The sequence below is a fragment of the Pocillopora damicornis genome, chromosome 8 (genome assembly GCF_964200805.1).
Source record: "Pocillopora damicornis chromosome 8, jaPocDami1.2, whole genome shotgun sequence".
Taxonomy (NCBI): domain Eukaryota; kingdom Metazoa; phylum Cnidaria; class Anthozoa; order Scleractinia; family Pocilloporidae; genus Pocillopora; species Pocillopora damicornis.
Genome location: NC_142677.1, coordinates 10,698,832 through 10,720,084, shown reverse-complemented (window position 1 = coordinate 10,720,084; position 21,253 = coordinate 10,698,832). Strand labels below are relative to the sequence as shown.

The following is a 21,253-nucleotide window of genomic DNA, read 5'->3' as shown; positions in this document are numbered from 1 at the left end:
CTTTTGGTAAATGTTGTCAACTTCCCAGGCACAACTAAGACAATTCTCTAGCCCTCGGGACCAGTAGTTTCTACGATTATGAAGTTATTGGGACGCGTTTGAAGAAAGCAGTCGATAAGGAATGATAGCTCAAGCACAATGTGACCAACAAGCTTTTCAAAACAAAACTGTCAATGCCATGCACATGCTTCACTTTGTAAGTTCCGATTGCATTGTCTTCATACTTCTTGGCTTATTCCCTGACGTCAACTATAGACCCTGACGTTGGTGTTACTTAGCGCTCACAAATAGAAGACTTTATCGTTACATCGCTTATGTTGGCGCCTAAAGGCACAAGGGGGGTGGGAGACACATGTCACCCCACATGCTACGGTGTTTGACCTGCTTTCTAAAACAGGGACACATTTTGAACATAATGGTCTTAAATCGTGTATGGTTTTCAATGGCATCATCATACTGTGTTGGTGATGCAACAGTATCTCATGTTTTTACGGGTAAAGATTTCAGAGCCAAAGTCCGGAAAGGAGAAGGAAAATGTAATGCTTTGTTCTGAGATGAGGTCATAATTTGGATTGTATTCTTTTTTGTTCGCAGACTTCAAATGTCGGGCCCTTGTCCTGCCTAAACCTGCGAGTGCACGTTTGAGGCTGGACGTGAGAGGTGATTACAATATGAAGAGTTAATAATACATTCAATGTTTACTTATCATCCCCGAGTCAAACACTAAGGTCACTAGAATAAATAAAATGATCACCAAGTAAAGAAGCTCCCGATTGTTAAACAAATTCTTCATGCCAGCCCCCTTAGAAGTGCATGGACAACAGTACAGAGAATACGCATTCTGACGCTAGTGTGCGCGAAAGGGTTAATAACGAAGAGTGTGTAGCATCACTTTAGAGAATTAACTCACTGATTATGACGCTTCTGTGCATCAATTCTTTATTTAAAAATCTATTGTACCCTAAACTTGAGCTTGTCTATAAAAAACATGTAACTCTGACTATTAAGGGCGGATCCAGAGGGGAGGGGAGGAAGAAACTTTGCTTTTGGAAATACTATAGCCGAAATAAGCTTAGAAATATTTCCAGTAAAGCAAATTTTAAATACTTCATATTGGGTCGTAACGTGGATACTCACGTAAAAAAAACCTGCGCGGGTATGATAAGGAAGGTGGGGGATTCGTACCTCATACCTCCCCCCTCCCCCCAACCTGGATCTGCCAATGTAATCGCAAGTTAAAATATGGTATTAACATGAAAATTTACTGACATGTAACCAATAATGGTTTCACACACTACTCAAACTGCACCTTTAAAGCGTTTCGATGCCATGGGAACAAACTGCAAACACCCGAACAAAATGATTAGGACGTAATTTAAGGACTACATTTTTGTACAGACACGCTTGCTGATTATAAAATCAGTTGGTAACTGCATTTTGGCAGCTTTTATTCTAGCTAAACTAATTGTAATTTCATCAAATTATATCATTGGTAATATTCAATAGAGCTTCATTTCCAAATCCGAGTACTATTTGAGAAAAGATTCCTCATTTAATTAAATCAGTGTAATTCAAGTCTAACTGCATTATTGGGTAAACTGCATTCAATTTACATTATAAAATACCTGCTATCTACATGTCTATACCAGCCCGTCAATTTGTGTATATTTAACATGCAATCATGTTTCCTTTAATTCTCAGAAGTGATTAACATGCAACTTCTCCCTATAATATCCATATATTATCCATCAAACATGTTAATGAGAATACTCAAACTTATCAGGTAGAAATTGTAATCTTGATCTAACACCAAATTCTCGTATCTAATTTACAAAGAAATATCTAGTAGCTAGAGAGGAGAATTAACAATCAGATCTTGGGTGTTTAACGGTTAATAAAAATGGTAGCTCGTAATTCGTGGAAAAAATGTTATTGATCATCTATATAACTAAAAATACTGCCATCAATGCAAAGATAAAAGCAGAGCAAAAAAAAAAAATAGGAAAAAAGATTGTATTCGTCCTCATGTACGTTAACATGGTTACTATCTCAAACATAACAGTGGAGAGAGCTGGGAAGGGTTCCTCAGTTTCACAGAAATGTGCACCTGCAATCTATGAAGGTCATAATTTCCCAGATTTGCAGATATCGATTTCATTACCCATGTTGTTCCAGCGCCAAGCCAAACAAATAATTTCTAGTCTGTAAAAGCACGCCTGCAGTTACTACGCACGACACGCAATATAACTCCATTAGTGACAAGAAGGATTGCATGACGAACTAGTAATGGAAAGTGACATGACATTGCGGTCGAGCTACAAGTATTCAAATAGGTATAAATTACTCATCACTGTTTTCTTGTATAAAAATTGCGCTGATTTTCTTCTTTAAAACTACACATTTGCCATCTTTCTAGGAGCCAGAGGAGGCGGAGTTCCATCACCGTCCTGAGAAGAAAATCATTCAGATCAACAGAGAAATTGAAATACACGTATGAAAGAGATATCACGATGATGTCAGCAAGAATGTAGACAAAGGGAAGAAATAAAATATATGAAGTTGGATTTTGCCTGTCACGAGTTTCAGGCAGAGAAAAAAAGCTAAAGTCATTTTCTTTGTCTTTAGGAGCTTCTGCGAATTCACAAGTTATACGAAGTTAAATTTTGCCGATTGACGCTTTTTTGTACTTTGTGGAACCCAATTATTGTCGTTCAAGATTAACATAAGTTTTTCTCAGAACTTACTTGTGCAGCTTTCTGTTAAAGCAAATGAACATTCACAAGGGATGGCATGTAAAATTCTCAACTTTCATTAGCTGTACGGTCACGGTGCACTTCTCTATGAAAGTATTTCACAGGGTGCTATTAAATCTTAGAACTTCACTTCCTTAAAGGACTGAAACAAAGGTAAATGAGCACCTAGGCCTTGGACACCGATTGCTCCCTTGGCTAATATGTTAATAGCGTGGCAAATTTTCAAGATGATACTGACGGTCAATCAGTATCTGGGAGATAGACAAGGTTGAATTGATCCTGTGAAAATTCATGCCTATTCCCGTGAATCCTCTACAAGCGACCTCTTTCTAGTAATTTTCAGTAAGATATCTTACTCATTCAATATCTACCCATGCGTCACTTACTCGAGGGGGAAGTTGTGGAGACGTATTGGATTGAGCACCTTCGCCGGGAAGTCTATAACAAAAATAAAATTATGTCAATGAGTGACCAACAACGAAGTTAGAAAGAATTAATGCTAATTTTAACACTTCTCTGTTTTAATCATTGTATTTTTTTAAAATAACACCGACTGTAATATTAGTAGTACTTGAAAGAGGCAGAAGAGGAACACTGATTTGTATGAAGTAAAATAAACACAGAAGTCAATTATAAGCCATCTGATATGAGACTGACAACTAGTTCAATTTAACCCTTTGACTCCTGAAAGTGACCAGCATCTAATTTCTCCGAACAGTATCACCCATGTATCACACATTAAGGTCAAGAGAATAAAGGAGATGATTATTGCCAACTAAAGAAGCTCTTGATTGTTACATGAATTCTCCTTGTCAGCACCTTAGGAAATATACAGAGAACAGTATGAAGAATATGCATACTGATCTAAGGGTGTAAGGGGTTACAGAACATTCAAAATGATACGCCTTTCCAGGAAGTTGCGGTCTACATAAGCGATTTGTCTCTCACTTAAGTTGCGTTGTTGATCGAAAGTAACAACGTCGTAGGACGCAAAAATGTTATATCAGGTAATGCAGTAATTCCATACATCTATCTCAGTAAAAGAAAACAGAAAAATAATCTAAGAGGAAATTGAAGCAGAAATCCCTTGACCAGGAAAACCACGATTTGTTGCGGTATTATAGCCACTTAGTTGAGAAAGAGGTGCAAGTTACAATCAACCAGTCACAGAAGAAAAAACTTCGTCCAGTGGCTTACTAGAAACAAACCTTACACATGAGAAAGATGTTTTTTGTCTTGTCACGAGCGTGGGACAAAGAAAAAAATTCTGAGTCCCCATGAGGAATCGAACCTCAGACTTTCGGATTTCGCGCTCCGTTGCTCTACCACCGAGCTACAGAGACTAAGGTGAACGTTACGAAGTTCATATATGACACGCGTCCTGCACATTGCTTGGATCAGCGATGTCGATAGCAGCATGTTCGTTAATAGAATATGGAAGATGGTAAGTTTTGAGCTCGGTAAAGAAATTAGGAAAGATGTTCGTCTTGTCCCAAGCATCTATTTCTTAACCGAGCCCAAACTTACCATCTTCCTTATTCTAGTTACAAACCTTACATGTGTTCGGAAAAAAAGAGAGGAGCGGCTAACAGGGGCAGCGAATAAATAGAAAGACAGAATGCACGTCAAAAAGAGCTAACCTTGGCTGGGGTTTGTCCACAGTATAGGCAGGAATCGGAGGGGGAGCTTCACTTTCACCTCCCTTTCTGACGTTTGCCAAATTCCCGTAGACAGCAAGATTCGGCTGAAAGAAAAAAACATTCACAGTAATGAAATGATTTCAAATTGTTTCTATTGGCTTTTCAAAGAAGTATTACAATTTCATGACACGATAATTCAGTCATAAATATAATAAAATATAGGTAGCTAAACACCAGAGAGAAATATCAAGCAAAGAAATTATCCTCGCACGCGGACTGCAATTTAGCAATTCAGAAAAGAAGCCCGAAAAGGTTTTGACATGATTCAAACCCATACTTCCTAGATACGAGTTGGTCGCTACTACCAACTGAGCGAAAATGTGAATAATGGGTAAGTTTCTACAGAAACTGTGGTGTTGCGTCGGTGGGGAAATATAACAAGATAATTTTGGTTTATATATGGCGAAAGAAGCAGTGCCAAACAAATAAAATAAAAAAGACTACAAATTTCAGCCACCTAAGGCACAAACCTCAAAGTAAAAGTAATTTAAATAATAATTCCATGTAAAAGGAAAGACTGTTGACAGATACACTTCAGGGAAACTGGTATGGTTTATTCTTACATTGTCACTGTTTAATCTTGCAGTCTCTGTGCTGATGTAGTGTTGAATAGCTTTGTAAATAAACTCATACTGTGCCTAAAATCAGAATCAGAGAAACCTCAATCAGTTATTGACCATGAACAGTTCAGTATTCAGTATATATATATATATATACACATACACAAATGAAATTGCATGAACCCCAAGTGCATTTTAAACTGTACTTTGCAAGTTCTTGATGTCATTAATAATTGATTTTGATGCAACTGTCAGTGGTAAATCCCTGACACTTAGTTATCCTGTCTTGCAACAAGGTAGGGTGAAACCAAGATGTTTTTGTCAGATTACTATGCTTTTAATAATTTTCACAGCTGCAATAAAAATGGGAAAATTTTGCTGACAAGCTTGCTATGGGGAGAACTTGAAAAAAGAATAACCTTTCCTTACAAGCCAAAAATCCTAGTTTCAACATAAAAATACCAGTGAAAATAGTTCAGGCCTCTAAAAATTCAAAGAAGTATTAAGCAATGGTTGCATCTACCTCTGTTTGCACCATTCCTGACCTCTGTGCTCTGACATTTTGAATACTCTTGGAAATATCAATTTCACAATCAAGACCTATGGAGAGTGAAACAAAAAACAAAACTTTCTGAGTTTTAATACACACAAAAACAGTCTAATATCTATAGTTATTTTTTCCACTTCACCATACTTCAAATAGACAATTGAGATGAAATAGAAACAGAAACAGTATGGATCATTTCCCAGCAAGTCCACACCATTTACCACAGATCACCAAAGTATAATTGTGCTGTAATCATCTCTGAGACTTAACAATTAGAGCCACTCTTCATTAATAAAAAAAAATAAATACCTTGCTCTTTGATCATGTTTACCAGACTGTCTATTACAATAAATGTACCAGTTCTTCCAATGCCAGCACTAGAAAGCAAATTCAAAGAAAATCTGTCAACCCTTTGATTTCAAAGACCAGTCCATTGCTTGGCTACCCCCAGCATTTCATCAGGCTTTCCTGAAAATTTGCCAGTACCCATTTAAACTCCTGGGTAGAGAGTTAAAGCCCAAGAACATAACACAATGACTTGGCTGGGTCTGGAACCCAGACCTCTCCACTCAGAGTCCAGGACACTTACAATTAGGCCATCACATCTCCCACTAAAGGGTTAAAGGCAAAACAAAATTAGAGAAGAGTGAGGAGGATAGTTGATATATCAATGACCACAGGTGTTACCTGCAGTGCACAATGATTGGCCCAGCCATTGGAATGGACTGCTGCCTGCTGTTGACTTCATGGAGAATGTGTAAGACAGGACTTGGATCCTTTGGTACCCCATGATCAGGCCATCCTGTGTAATGGAACTGATATATTGTGCTGGGTATGGGCTGTAGAATAAAATTAATCAAAGAAACTGCTTTTATTTTCCATTCAACTGACTACAACTTTGTGTACTAAAGATATTCCCAAATTCGGTTTTCCATAAGCAGCTGCCCATGGTGTACCAGGCAGGTGTGTCCGAAAAACAGACAGTGGTGAGAGCTCTTACAAAATGGGGGGGGGGGGGATACCAGCAGTACTGGTCATTATTGAAACCCCTGATATGATACAAAATTTTACAAAATTTCATAGCAACAGTGATATTATGATCCTTCAGTTAAGTTAAAAACTACATGTTTTTGATAAAGAAAGTATGTATCCCTCCTCTCAGCTTTGGTTGCAAAAAATGCTGCAGATGTTTTAATGTTAATTACTTAAAACAAACTTTAATGTTAGACTAAAGAAACTGTAAAAATTGTCTTTGGGAACAATTGAGTCGATCATGTTGTTCTCCAAAATAAAGCAAATTTAGCATTTTTCATATCGTAAAAGAATGTAAGAACCAGCATATGTAAGATTTTGGTTGTAGCACTCACATTGGTTTCTGAAGTAATTTCAAATTCTCTCAAAGTGTAGTCGGTAAACTCTGTCTCCTTCATGTGCTTGACGTGATAGGGACCAACATCCTTTGTGGTATCTACATCAGGCCAGTAACGAGTGCACTTATTCTGAAACAAAACCATCCAAAGCAAGGAGAAAATTTTAAATTTATGGCTTGTATTAGTCACTGTAATGAAGGACTGCAAATGGACACTTATACAATAGCACGCAAAAGTATCAGCACAAAAGCTCTCTAGTATCTAAACCCTATTGTGATATCAGTATCCATATTCTCCATATTCTCCATTATGTTCTCTGTACATTTCCTGTGTTACCAGAAAATGAGAATTTGTTTGACAATCACAAGCATTTAAAATTGGTGATAATTTTCTTTTTCTCATGGACTTAACTTTTGATTCAAGGGCCATACTGTAAGGAGAAATTTTATTGAAAAATGAGAACTTTTGAAGTCTCATAAAAGAAAACCTTTTTTGCCATAACCTGTTTACTCTGTGCTTGTAAGCAAAAGAAAGAGTGTACTTAAACATTTTTATCCATATCTGTGATTGTTTTCAGGTTTTGCTTCACCAAGTCCATAATCATGTCTCTTGCACAAGATAGAAAAAGTACAAATCTCATACATAGAGACAGTATTTTCATGGTAGCTCTTTAAAGCCTTACTTAAAAGTAATTTATTAATTAAAAGTTATTTGCTGCTTCTTACCCTTCCTCTTTCAACTTCCTTTGTTGTCATGACAATGATTCGGCTGCTCTCCTGGTAAACCATATGCCAGAAATCTTCCACAGTGCTGGGGAGGCAACCCTGAGCAGCAATATATCTTTTTGACGCTTCTTCTGAGTCACTGGGCTACAGATTAAAAGGGTAAGATGTAGCTAAATTAAAATCAAGTGTAAAGTTTAAGATTGAAAAAATGGGAATATATCCCTTGTGATTAACACTATTTTATTCACAAAAGGTCAACAACCTGGCCATTCTGCCTACAGTGAGTAAGCTGATAGGAAAATTCTTCCCACTTTCAGAACCAATGATAATGCAGGATTTGTTGAACACCTAAGCATGTTCATGCACCAAGAATGAAACAAAGTCTGGTTATTTTTACAACTCAGCTAAAGCAGGAAACTTACCCCAACATAGTTGGCATTGATATAGTCTGATCCAATGGTATTTGGTTCAGCATTATCCAAAATAACACGACTGTGATCAACTGCAAGGTTAAAATTAAACCCAAACGAACCTGAGTAATCCATCATTCAGAAATTCAAGATGAGATTCTTTTTGTCAAAGCACAAGTTCTTTATCTAACTTTCTCTGCCTTCCAATCCCTGGAGAGACACAGCTAAGGCAGTGTGAGGACTCTTAAAACTTTCCTATCTGAACTGACCAAGTTTAAAACCTTTTTTCCCTTAAAATATCAGTACACAATCAAGAAGACAGGTGCAGAGTATTAGAGAATTATATCAATAGATAAATAATGTTTGAGTTAATACCAAATACTTAGAACAAACATGACTAGAAATGCATAGCAGACAGTAAAGGGAATTCAAAAATAAAAATTGGGGATAACTTTAACAGCACCATGTAATTACAAAGTGAGTGAACTACAACAACCTTTCAAAAGAAGCCAAATCCTGTTTTATCCCTTAAACTCCCATGAGTGACCAAGAGAGAATTTCTCCTTACAATATCAACAAAATATCAAGTGGACAAGTAATGAGATTTAAGTCTAATATCAATTAGGGGGCTGATCTTTCATCTGAGACAAAATTCTCCAAACTAACATCATAAGACTTAAAATAGAAGTACAGAGAATTATCAATGAGATCTTGGGAATGAAAGGCTTGAGTATCCTTATCATTATCACAAATACTCACATGGTAGGATGTTCTTATATCTGTTCTTTGCCTTGTTTTCAGGCCTTTCTCCTTCCTTTCTACTATACAGATGTTTGCTCTCTTGCTTCTGTAGAACCTGTGTGGAGAAGGGACAAAAATCATCAATATACAATTTCTCCCCACAGTATTGTTACCTTATCAAGTACACAAGTAACAAGAATTAAAAAATAATCAGCATGGGAAAAAGCTTACCTCAAATTCTTCATAAAATCCAGCCTTTCCTGACACATTTTTGTTCTCTTTTTGTAAAACTTTGACACGGTCCTCAATTGCAGCAGCATTAATTCTTGTGTTGTTAAATGGCTGAAAGACAGCATATTCAAAATTTAAAACATGCATATGATTCAAATGGAGGATGCACATCTCTGTTGTCTCTAGTGATGTTTGCTACCTGGGAACTGGAGTAGAAATTCTGTGATTGCAGTCTCAGTCCACAATTGACAAGTACCAGTTGGAAATTCAACAATTATGAAAAGCCTTAGCCCATCAATGACATTACATAAATCTCTACAAAGTTTGTAGCCACTGTGGTTAAAATTCAATAATTATTACAAGCATTAGCCCATCAATGACATTGAATGAATCTCTAAAAAGTTTTTAGTGGTTAAAATAACCCAGGGAGGGTTTGTTACTCCACAAAATGTTTAACATGTGACTTCCTCCCCATAATATCAATACATTACCCAATGAACAGGTGTTTTATGGATGCAAACTTATCACCTAGAGGGTGTTATATGGCACTAAATAACAATTCATGATGCATACGTCTGCATGCATTCATTGAGATATGAAGCTCAAAGGCAGGTTAGAGGCCATGAAAAAAGCAAGAGTTGCTCAAGGTGCAGCTGAAAGCAACTATATGTGTCTTATTACATGCTCTCCAAACTTACCAAATGCTTCCTACATGTACCTTGATAAATTCCTAGCTTATGCATGAAACAATTATCCAATAACATCTTCAACACTGATAGTAATTTAAATTAGTTTGTGTAGTGTGATCGTCCGGGTGAGTGTAGTTCTGAAAAGAACTGTTGTTGGTGACTGACGTTTCGACTATCTGTGCGATAGTCATCTTCAGAGTCAAGTAAGGAATAGTTGTCAGTCGATGATGTTATAAAGTCTGGTCTGTTGAACGTGATTGGTCTGTTTAGCCGTGATGTGATTGGCTGGAAGACTCGTGTGTACTCTACACGAGTCTTCCAGCCAATCACATCACGGCTAAACAGACCAATCACGTTCAACAGACCAGACTTTATAACATCATCGACTGACAACTATTCATTACTTGACTCTGAAGATGACTATCGCACAGATAGTCGAAACGTCAGTCACCAACAACAGTTCTTTTCAGAACTACACTCACCCGAACGATCACACTACACAAACTACTGATACTCCTGGGTTCAAACCATTTACTTTACTAGTAATTTAAATGTTGTATAGAGAGACTTCATTGTGTGCAGAAGGGGAATATGGAATGAGCTATCAAATTAAAATTATTGCACAAATTTACAAGCTACATACTAGTTAATTGTTCAAGCCAATTTACCAGGAAAAGAAGAGAAGCTTGGAGGGGAAAACTACAAATAAGATTGGACGCCTTCCATGGAGACAGGATTGAAAGGGATTCATTAACATAGATACAGAAAAAGATTAAAAAAATAAAACAGCTTCTTACTGTTTTAAGCTGCACAACAGTGCCAGATTTTTCCACCATAGGGTTTTTTTTATAGTGTTCCACAAGATCAGTCAAATCATCAAATTTCTCTCCTCCACCCACGTCATACTTTCCATCCACATGATGACGGATCATAACATGAGTGATTTTGTCCTCCAGTCTATGTATAAAAAAATTGTCACCATGAAGTCATTTCAAGAATGTGAGGAAATGATCATTTCTTTTATTCTTGTGATCTTTATTTAATTATGGAGAATATTTTGGAGAATTTGCATAATAAATAAATGTTAAGGCGGAAAGGGTTAAGAGTAATTATGATTATCAAAGTTTCAACCACTGCTCACTTTCAATGAATTATTATTAATAAGAAGTTTGGGACCAAATATAACCAAACAGGCCTAATTCTTGTCAGACATCTTCATTATAACCTTCTGCTTTCATCTCAACTTAACAGCAAAGTTAGCCCAACCTTAAATTTATCCTCAGTTGCTGATACCTAAAACAAGCTCACCATCTCCTTTTTCAGTCATGATAGGAATGAATATTTTTTTTTATTGCTTCCATCTACAACATCGTAAATGCATGACAAAACTGAAAAAAGATTTATCCATCTTTATCAGTCTGTTTATGATGTAAAATGTTTTTCAAAATTTAATTTTGCAATGAGAAGAAGTGTAAGGGAGCACGATACATGTAGCTTCTGTGGAGATATGTTTGTTTAGATTTTTATCCATTGAATGATTATTCTGTAACTGAAGAATGCTGCTGGTACCCATACACTTAAAGGTCATGTGTTGGAAATTAATAGGTTTTCTAGATGTAAATATGAGTGACACTAAAACAGAGCTTGGTTAAAGCTTGAGTCTTGCAGGATATGAAATTATTTGTCAGTGTGCAGGCAGTCTGTGTGTTTAAAGAGGAGCTGCATGTCAAGCACTACATCCAGCAAAAATTACATATTTTCTCGACACTAGAAATCAAGATCCTTAAATATTTCTTTGAGTTCCATGATCCTCCATCCTCAATTCTTTATTCCTCAATAGTTTTGGGTATGGATGATTGAGTTTCAAGTTGAGACTGTCGGCTTACTTTTGAGCAGTAATGTAGCCAATCAGGCTACAGGATTTTGTACCTCATGGTACAAATTAACTAATCAAAATGGTACAAAATCCTGTAACCTAATAGGCTATGGCCCACAGTGCCCCTATAAACTACTTTCAGAGAATCAGATAGTTCCTCATGTAACTCACCTGACAGTGAGAACAAAGTCTCCTGGCTTGCTCTGACTTTCCCTAACCAGAAAGCTTCCATTTTTTCCTTTGTCTAACATCATGGTCTCTGCCTCTTTGCCAGACATATGGCCATGGAACCATCTGGAGACAACAAAAACTGCTGTCAGATTAACACAATATTTAATGGTTTATTGCTACTTTTTCAGTATTTTTATTTGCTTCCTTCAGACTCAACATTATTATTAGTAATCATATGGCCCGAGCAAAATAGTTCTGTCAAGTGTTTATCCCAAAATTGAAAATTATCATTTATTGTGCTCATGGAACATTTTTGCTACAATTCATTTGCATATCACTTTCCACTCCTTCAGAGAGGCATCTCTCCATAACTAAGGACTTCTTGCATGCTACAATAAAAAAAAAAAAAACCAAACAAAGAAAAAAAATTAAAAACCCCTCAAGTTTGTGCTGGTTTTCCATAATTTTTCTTTGTTTTCCTTACTTTCTCCAAGGCTTGAAAACTATCTTTCTAATAAATGTAAATATTTTTTCAAGATTAAGAGAATCTGTACAAACCCAAAAATTGACATAATTATTCACTACTAGTCATTTTTTTTGGCACTTTGGATGTAAAAATGCTATCAGTAATGGAAAGGTTGATTAAACATTTAAGTAACAATTTTAGCTTATTTATAGTGATCCTAATTGGTGAAACCTGTTGAAGAAGTATTTGATTCATGTTATAAATAAAGTTTCTTATTCAGGTGCAAATGACTTCAGTGCTTGATATTCTTTGGGTCCCAAGTTACTTGGAACTTCATAATGTACTTTTAGTAACATGTAAAATGTGGAACTTACACAAAATGTGTGAATCTATACAATACTCCCATCCCCCTGTTCTACCAGTTATAATTATAAATCCCAGCATGAACAGATGAAAACAGCACCAGCACATAACTTTAATAGCGGAGCTCGCAGAGCGTAGCCCCATAATTATACAAAATAGTAGTAACCCATCGAGCTGAAAAAATTTGGATGTACGACAGTACAACTGTACAACCATACGACCAACCGTACAAGGTCCTACTTTTAGCATGCACAGCCAATTGCACCATGGGCATTATCTTATAATCAGTCCTCTACACAGACACGGAGAAGTTGCGAATGAAAATCCACTAATATTACCATGCACTTTATCCATAGTAGGGGCTTTGGTTTTGTTGAAGAGACGTGCAGGAAAAAGAAAATGCAAGCTCTGCTTTTAGGCTTGCCTAAATCTATTTATAATAATACTCTGAGTATAAACAATGAGTCTAACCTTTCTGTTGTTGGATCTGTGGAGTTGAGAGGAAATTTCATCTCAATGACCAGACCATTCTTTTCTTTCAGCTGCCCGGGGTTTTCTGTATAAAACTGGATCAATTCTGACAAGGTGGCAAACTTTTCCCCTCCATACAAGTCATAAAAATCTCCTGTGTTTTGTATCTTTATGTGCGTCACCTCACCATCTCGCCTGTAGTCAAAAAATTAACTTTCAGAGCTTCTGATGGTAGTATTTGGCATATCAATACAAAGGTAAGGAAAAAAGTACTCGAGTCAGCTCAAGAGTCTAATGACTCATCTAGCTACAGCTTATTCAAGTTTCTGTAATGCTCAGTGACTAGTGATAATGCGAATGCTACTACCTCTGCATGGGATTCCAGACCTTCACAGCTTATCCCACACCCCCCTCCCCTGGGTTTTATCAGGTTTCCCCACCAATTCATAGCTACCATTAACCCTTTAGCTCCCACAAGTGATTAACCTGTAACTTCTCCCTTTAATAACCAAACATGTACATTATCCAGCAAACAGTTCATGAGAATACACAAACTTATCAAATAAAAGTTGTTATCTTAACCTAACACTAATTCTTCATAACTAATTTACATAGAAATGAGTAGTAGCTAGAGAGCAGAATTAATGATCCGATCTTTGGAATTAACTTTCTCATGTGGAAGAGGCACTCTGAGTGTAAACAATCTCGCTCAAAAAGACAGTGCTTTAGCCAGGGCTCACATCTACTGCTAGATCTCTTGATGTGGAATCCACTCCAATCACTCAACTGCTACTACTAATAGTAATATAGTATGTAAAATCATGGAATATATATATATTTTTTTGTAATAAAATCAAAATTTGTGCATTTTCAATTTACATCACTCTACAAATTTTCAAATGGAGTAAAAACCACCTCTCCAAGAGTACTCTAAATCTTGATCACATTTGATTACCATATGGTCAAATGAATTGATAATGAAACATTTTCAAGGAATGTTAAGCAACAAAGCCTTTTGAAGATACAGTACATTTTACCTCAACTTAAAGCAATGAGAGCTTGATTGGTTCATGCATTCTAAGTGATTCAATACATCATTTGCTTAGTTGACAAGGTATATGAAAACAATATTGAATCATTCCATTATGTTGGAATATATTGCTTCTTGAAAGCAATAGGAAGAAATTTGAATACTGATGTGGTGCCATTGCATAAACAAGTTTTTAAATTAGAAAAAAATAAATAAATGTTAAAAGTTTTTCAAGCTGAAATAATATCATCCATTTCAGAAATGCTCGTCAGAAGAAAATTTCTAGAGAGGCTTGTATCCAAACTTATCACAGAAACATACAAACATGCCACAAAATTTTCTCCAAACTTAGAGCCATTTTGTTTTGGGCATGGAATTGTGTCATTCTTTCATTATATTTTCTGAATCCCCAGTATCTGATATCATTTACTAAATGCATACAATAAAAGTACCATACTGGAGTTCATATCCCTGGAATATAAGATCACAAAAAGCAGGAAATGGGAATCCCGACCCAACTTTTTCAATTCCTTGAATGCTTTCCAGGAAAACAAAATTTCACACTGAAAAATTAAGGCTGTATAATTCTACTGACATGGTATCTCCCCCTTAGAATTTTTTTCCTGACTCAAGTAGTGAAAAGCTACATACAAAGTTCATAACAAAGTTAATATGGCATTTTTCACACAGTCTCTTATTATGACCTCTGAGAGTTGTCTGGCAAAGTTCAGTATGGGAGGCATTATCCTCATTCAAACTGAAGGGTAACTCTTAAGATTCTCCTCAAAATTGTCGGTTCTTATCTTTAAAGCAAATGTGCAAAGGAGATCTACATAATGATTTAATGATTCTTCACAAAGCCAATTAAAATAACATGTTTACATCTTCCAAACCATGGAATAACTTGAGACTTCCAGACAAAATGTTCCGACATTAAGGTATGTTTCGACTTTCACTAAATTTTACTTTCACTTTCTTGTGTACGTGGGGTATATTTTTTTGAAACGTAAGAAAAATATGCGTCTTTTTCCTTAGAAAAACAAATGGCTCACACGATCTTGGTTTTTAGACAGTATAACAATAATCTGCTTACACGAGGGTTGTTTCAGTTTTCAAATAGTGCAGTTAAAGATAGGATAATACTTTAAATTGTAACAAAAACAGCTGCCTGCTCAGTTCGTGACGAATTGAAATTTCCTCGGTGTGACATCTGCAGAAATGCGTGGGTTTTCTAAATTTAATGTTTCCATCTCTCGAGCTGTCAGCCGCACCACTCACCTCTTATTCAAGAGGGCTGAATTTCAGATCGAGGTTTTACCACAAGAACTGTTGGATCAGATAATTTGACGCTCCGTTTATGAATTTTTAATACATGATATAAATAACACCACGAATTATAATGTAAGATAGTAATCTGATAGAACACTATTAACATTCAAATTTTTGGTCGTGTCTACAAAATGCAAATGAAATAAAATATTCGCCCAAAACTCTTGTGTTAGGGCACGCATAATCTCTGTTGAAAACGTTGCTAAAAACATCTACTTTAAATAAGAAATTGAGATATCATTCATCTAACGAATGACAAACGTTTGTACCTTGTCGTGTTAGCATAGCAAGGAAGTGATCTCAAATGTGGCTACAGCATTAAGCTTCCTAACTCGAATCGTCAATAGGGTCTTTATTTCACACTGACACAACTCTGTTTAAGGCTGAAATTTATCTATGGTTACTCGCGAATTTATACAAAGTCCCTTTTTATCATTAAGAAATTAATACGTACCGCACTGACAGTGTAAAATCGCCAGGATTGCTTTTACTAGGCCGGACAAGATAGCTGCCATCAAATCCTCGCTCAAGCAACAACTTCTCGGCATCGAAGCCCGATATGTCAGAGTGAAACCATCTACAATAACGAGCAAAAACCACCCCATTCCGTTAGAAAAGTACGACTAACACATATATCGTACGATGCTTATACTAATTACCTTCTTGATGGCATATTTAGTTAATAGATGTGGGAGAGTTCGCAGACAAAATTGTGGTCGACGATGCAAGCGCTAATGATCAGGAAGTGAACATTTCACTCCTCCCACAGGAAGCTGGAACTCAACCTCGATTGCGCGCTAGTTCCAGCTTATTTCGACTGTAGCAATTTTAAGATGGCGGACAAATCTAGTTGCTTAGCCCACGAAGCAGAATTCGGTGATTTCCCCCCTGTAAACCTCCTAAACACACTTATTTCATCATTTCCAAGTGAATGGCGTGGAATATTTGCAGCTTTAAATTCAGAATTCTCACCAGTTCGAGCAGCACGATTTTGGCTTCAGAAAAAGTTGTCAAGTAACAGGTTGTCCGACATTCCTCCGAACTGGACCGATTTCGTTAATCACCTCGCGAGCGATTTTCCTGTGGTTTTGGATAATAGACTATTTTTCAAACCAAAACTTCTACTTCTTCCATTGAACATGCAAAGGAATACTCTGGCGTTTATTTTACAACAAAGTAATGTGTTACCTTCGGAATCTTTGGAAAAGTTGATTGTCAGTCTAGAAGAAATAAAAGAGCTGAAAGATTGGCGTGCTGCGTACGTTAATATTCTCCAGTCAAAAGTGAATGATCTGAAGAAAGTGCAAAGGGAAAAACTCAACCGCTCTGACCAAGGTGATAGAGAAGACATTAACTTTTTCTATTTAAATTGCACCACGGAAGAGTCAAAATCTAGGTTTGATGAGCTTATTAAGAAGAACCAAATGGCTGAATCGTCGCGAAGCATTCCTTGGTTGAGCCAACAGCAAGTTCATGAGATAAGAAAAAGCAACAAGAGTTGGTCAGAAAATCATCCTGCCTTACACAGAGACGGTAAAGTTATTGATCAAGACAATGTTGACATGCTTGATGTTACAAACATTTGTACAGATGATGTTGATTCACAATTTGACACAAAACTGCTTGAAACTTGTTTGGAAGCTCCTCATGATTTTTATGACAATGATATTGAAATAAATGATACCAATGAAAGTCCTGAACACTGCACAGATATAATAGCTAAAGATCCACACCTCAAGGTGCCTCCACCCCCGGAACACTGGAATATGGAGGCAGAGGATGTTCCAGAACTCTTGATCACAGACCAAGAAGCAACAGCTGAATCTAAACTCTATCATGCTCTTCAGCCAAATATTTCTGCTTTAAAAAACTTTCTTACTAGCCTGGAAGTAAAAGAAGATAACTATTCCTCCAATGAACTTGATGTGTTTTCAACATGCAGCAGTCTTGAAGTAGAATACATCTGTAACCAGTTACACATTAAAGGCCTGCAAGAACCCACTGCAATTTTTTTGTGTACAAAATTTGTTGACTTGAAAGCAGAACCAAGCTTTAGCAATGCATGTGTTTTTGCCTCTCAGTGTCTTCTTCCTAAAATACAGGAATTAAAGCAAGCTGCCTCAAGAGGTCTTTTAATGGCTGTAACCCTGTTTTCAAAGAAACACTCAAGAGCATTTTGTGATGGTGTTGCTGTAAAACTTATTCAGGAGTCAGATTTAAACACTCCACAAGTAGATATTATCAGTAAAATAGTCAAGGAATGTTTCACTGAAGATACAAGAATTCATTTGATGGAACTAACATTTGCAATCAGGACAGATAGTCAAGGTCATCCTTTCACATGGTCAGAGAATACTGTCTCTGTTGTACAGACAATGGTTGATTTAAAGCTAGAATTCAGTGGCAATATTTTTGGTGTCTTTGCTGGAGTGTTAGAACTACAGTCGTGCCACCTTTCAAAGTCACTTAAGTTTGCAAAAATGTTGTTAGCAGTGATAAGGACTTATGGAAAACTTGTTTCTGCACATTATGGCACATTTCTGCATATACTGGAAGTAAATGGTACCTTTTTAAAGAAAGCAGGATTGGCTGCACTCCAGAAAGCACAAAAGCAATAAATTCTTCTGAGGTTTATGGCTTTTTAAATTTATGAAACACTATTTTTTTCCGTTAAGTATAATTTATGTATTTAGCCTTTCACACCCTAACATCAGTATGCATATTCTTGATATTGTTCACACACATTCCCACAGTGCTGATAAGGTGAATCTGTTTAACAGTCAAGAGGTTGTTTAGTTTGTGATCATTTTGTTCATTCCTGTGACCTTAATGTGTGATCCAAGGGTGATATTGTAATGAGAAATTAGAAGCCAGTCTCCCAGGGGTTGAAGGTTTAAAACAAAAATGCTGAGGTGAATAATAAATAAATGTGAAAAATGAGATTTATTAGAGCTCAATCTTCTGTAGGTCATTCTTGATATTCAGTCACTGCTATAAATGCTGTAATTAGCAAAAATGACTGGTCCTCAAGAACAAGACTTAAAATACTCGAATGACAACCAACTCGTCGCTTGATATCTTAAGAAAAACTAATTATCTATGGAGGTGAATATATTAGAAATGATGCTATAAAGGGATGAGTGCATTCTAATTGGTCACAGATAAAAGCTCGCTCACACAAGGTGACTCCTTTTAAACTGAACACCCTGCAATTTCTTTGTTTTATAAAGAGAAAATGATAACAAAGAAAGAAAGTACTATCCATCTGATAATTATTTGAGTAACCATAGCAAAACAATTATTTTCCACACTTTCAGTGGATATTGCTCAATTATAGTTGATTATCAGCATAGTTTATGAGTCTAAACGCTTTCTAATTGTTTTCAATTGAGTGTCAATGGTAATCCAGAATTGTAATGGTTTTACTTTTCTTCACTTGGTGATTGGTTTCGAAAACTCGCACCACACTCTTAAACCAATCAGATGCAAAATTAAAAACAAATGCGACCGAGTCATTAGTGTTTTCCCGCGTTTCAAGCGGTTTGCTTGTTTTCAATTTAGTAATCGTGTTTATCTTTTTTCTGATTGGTTGCTGTGACAGATTTGGTTTTGGTTTTTCGACCCTCACTGAAAACGACTTCATATGAATTTTCAGTTGGTAACGAACAAAACTTTTTCTGTTAGATCTCAATTCGGCCCACGATAGGTGTAATTTTTTTACTGAAAAATGAAAGGTCTTTCGTTTTTCTCCCCGCCCCTAAAACCGCAGACCGCCATTAACGCAGGCTACTGAAAACGATGATTTGTATTCTGGACTTCAAAATACTACAAAAGTTGGAATGAGAGTACTCGCCGCAAAACTATCTGATATAGGATTAGGCGAGTTTGACAGAGGCAATCTCTTTTAAACCTTTTTTATTAAGATACATTTGCCTTGTAAGAAATTAACTTCAGTCCTAACGGCGACTAGAATATGGACGTGTAGGCAAAACCACAACAAGGGAAACATGGAATTAGCTTAGAAAAAATCTTTGTTGTTAACGTAGCGACATTAAAGGCCGGCTATTACAACAACTTTCAAGTAGCCTTTATTCATCCAAACTGCGCTCTGTATAATCTTAAGTCAAGAAGAAAATATCACCTAAACGTTAAGTTTTCGAGAAACTACCAAGAGTACTAAAAGGAAGATCAAATTGCTCAATAAAACCCACATATGAGGAACTTTCGAAGTCCCTTGATCTTCAAAAATAGCGGCCAAAATTAAACCTCGTTTCGTGAACCTCGATGCTCTGACCATTTGCTTTCAGCTTTTCGTTTACTTAGGTGAAATCATTTGCAATACTAATAAACAAGAAGTGTTTAAAGTTGTTTAAGGATTGTAAGAAAATTTTTAATTTAAAAGTTAAATGCCAATAATTTTTTTCCGTGAAGTCTAAATAAACTCACAATCAACGTTAGTTCCGGGTTAGGACGTTTCTGAGAAATTGAATGCGATTTCCATCCAAAACTTATAACACCATACGTCGCTAAGGATTATGATTGACACCAATCTCGAGCCCAGGGTCATTTGGGCTCCTTGTGAGCGATATGGTCGTCCGTTATTTGGCGACCATACCGCTGACAAGGAGCCCAAATGACCCTGGGCTCGAGATTGGATTGATACATAAAAGGAAGTAAAAATAAAAGTAGAAATGAAAAAAATGAAATCATCTGTTGACAGACCAGCCCAAGAAAACACCTAACATCAACTCGATAATTCCTAGAAAAGAATTTTCGGGGAAAAGGTCGGCCCACTCAGGGATTATGGCGTCCAAAGGTTTCCTTGACTTCTGAGGAAAAAGAATTCCCTGATTGGTTGATTTAGTAGGATCAAACTTGGCCACACGGAACAAGAATCTTCAGACTGCCTCAAAATTTCGATACTATAAAATCATCGAGTGCGTTTTATATAGTCTTTCAGATTTTTTTGAAGCAATCGCTGGCAAAAGGTGTCTGTATTTAAGGGAAAGAAGTATCTGAGAGAAGATCAACTTAACTGACTGAAGACGGCCAAGGAGTTTGATTTGATTCCTGCAAACAAGTTATGCGATATGTTCAGGGTAGAGTTCGACCTCTACACTCTCAGAGCTTATTTAAGCATTTTGGCCCGCGATGAGTCCATAAAAACTTACTATGATTTGGACGGTGAGGCCAAGCCTAAGGTTGTCGAATCAGCCTTGTCGATAGTCACCGGATACAACCTTCAAAAGTCTGCTATTTTGTCGAATATGCAGTCAAGAAGTCGGAAGAACCAAGGGATAATAAGTCTAAGTTTAAAGCCCTAGAAGCGATGATCGACTATGCAAGCCAAAAAAGCCTTACCGAAATTAATGCGAGAGGTGGTGAGAATGGATGCCACGTGTGTTTGGTCCTTGATAGAAAGTCGCATGGTAAGTCCATTCTTGTCAACCTGCCTTAAAAAAGTTTTGAAGAATTTAGATTAAAGCCTCCTTAGTTTACTTCCAAGTGCATAATGTGTTAGACAGGAAGCTTATATGCTTCTGATTAAGTTTAAGAAAAAAACATTTCTTGGCGCCATGCAGACAAAAGCTTCTTAACACCGAGCATGACCCTGTCACATAGAATAGTTATGGAACGTCAGTATTTCCATGTTCCGTTGATTAGTCAAGCAAAAAGAATTACCGATTGGCCAGAGGGAAGGGTCATTCGCCAAATTTAGCAAGATTGTAAGGTGTGTTAACCTGAGTATCTTCCTCACAATACTAGTTTAGTTTCCCATTCTGCGTAGACAGCCTGTATTTTTCCTCAAAGCCGTTTAAGG

At 36.6% G+C, this 21,253-nt stretch overlaps 2 protein-coding genes across 2 annotated transcripts; one reads left to right on the top strand and one right to left on the bottom strand.

The window, feature by feature from the left end:
• Window positions 1-925: 925 nt before the first annotated feature.
• On the bottom strand, window positions 926-16,220 carry LOC113672176 (tyrosine-protein phosphatase non-receptor type 11). The gene is made up of 17 exons (XM_027188453.2): window positions 16,092-16,220; window positions 15,887-16,009; window positions 13,074-13,268; window positions 11,774-11,896; window positions 10,524-10,683; window positions 9,038-9,148; window positions 8,825-8,921; window positions 8,078-8,157; window positions 7,656-7,799; window positions 6,928-7,059; window positions 6,248-6,399; window positions 5,870-5,937; window positions 5,537-5,613; window positions 5,017-5,091; window positions 4,394-4,497; window positions 3,140-3,191; window positions 926-2,447 (listed from the first exon to the last, which is right to left on the bottom strand). The coding sequence occupies exons 1-17, from the start codon at window positions 16,103-16,105 to the stop codon at window positions 2,394-2,396; spliced, it is 1,761 nt and encodes a 586-aa protein (XP_027044254.2). The 5' UTR covers window positions 16,106-16,220; the 3' UTR covers window positions 926-2,393.
• Window positions 16,221-16,253: 33 nt separating this feature from the next.
• Window positions 16,254-18,372, top strand: LOC113672192 (uncharacterized). Its single transcript, XM_027188470.2, has one exon. It carries the CDS (start codon window positions 16,266-16,268, stop codon window positions 18,048-18,050), a length of 1,785 nt encoding a protein of 594 aa, XP_027044271.2. The 5' UTR covers window positions 16,254-16,265; the 3' UTR covers window positions 18,051-18,372.
• The last annotated feature ends 2,881 nt before the right edge of the window (window positions 18,373-21,253 follow it).